At 55.0% G+C, this 838-nt stretch overlaps 1 protein-coding gene across 1 annotated transcript in view; it reads left to right on the forward strand.

Annotated features, from left to right (window-relative positions):
• EMH_0030300 (uncharacterized protein) overlaps positions 1-838 on the forward strand; it is a gene marked incomplete at both ends in the record, with an annotated part of 3,606 nt that overhangs the window by 1,947 nt on the left and 821 nt on the right. Inside the window, one exon of the mRNA XM_013494398.1 lies at positions 194-836. Within this exon, the coding sequence (XP_013349852.1) occupies positions 194-836 (643 nt within the window). The remainder of the gene's footprint in view (positions 1-193; positions 837-838) is intronic.

The raw sequence follows: 838 nt of genomic DNA on the forward strand, positions 1-838 counted from the left end.
AATAAATAAATAAATAAACATAAATATGTAAATAGAGACCTCATGTGTTTGTTTGTTGGTGTTAGTCTTTGTGTTGTTTGTTTTATCTTTCTTTCTTCTCTCAGCATCTATCTCACCACCTCTCCCTGCTGCTGCTGCTGCTGCTGCTGCTGCTGTTGCTGCTGCTGCTGCTGCTGCTGTTTCTTTGCTGCAGGAGGACGGGCGCCAGGAGGTGGTTCGTTTGCCCCAGCCGGAGTTCAAATGGAGTGTACAGGCAGCTCCCATCGCCGACTCTGCTGCTGCTACCAGCAGCAGCAGAAGCAGCAGCAGCAGCAGCGATGAGAGCGAGGAGGATGGTTTGGTGCAGGTTACAGACGCGGGTGTTGTTAGAGTGGGGTTGCTGCAGCAGCTGCAGCAGCAGCAGCAGCAGCACGGCGAGGCCCCGCTGCTGCACCGAGTTGTTGTTAGCTGCCTAGACACCCGAACGGGGGAGCAGCTGCATGCAGACGTTGCTGTGGCGCTACCTGCAGCAGTTCATCTTTTGTATGAAGACACAGAAACCCTCAACGCTCAGCCTCTGTGGAGACAAGCAGCAGCAGCAGCAGCAGCAGCAGCAGCAGCTGGCAGCAGCAGCAGCAGCAGCAGCAGCAGTTCTGAGAAAACTCTGCTGCTGCGGCAGCTGATAGAGGCTGAGGAGGCCATCAGCATTGGCCCTGCTGCCTCTGCTCTGCGTCTGTCTCCTCTAACAAGAGAAGCAGCAGCAGCAGCAGCAGCAGCAGCAGCAACAGGAGCAGCAGCAGCAGCAGCAGCAGCAGCAGAGCCTGTTGTTGTTTATCTAACCCAAGGCAAAGAATATCTC

This window comes from Eimeria mitis, genomic scaffold (assembly GCF_000499745.2).
Source record: "Eimeria mitis Houghton genomic scaffold, Emh_scaff1134, whole genome shotgun sequence".
Classification (NCBI taxonomy): domain Eukaryota; phylum Apicomplexa; class Conoidasida; order Eucoccidiorida; family Eimeriidae; genus Eimeria; species Eimeria mitis.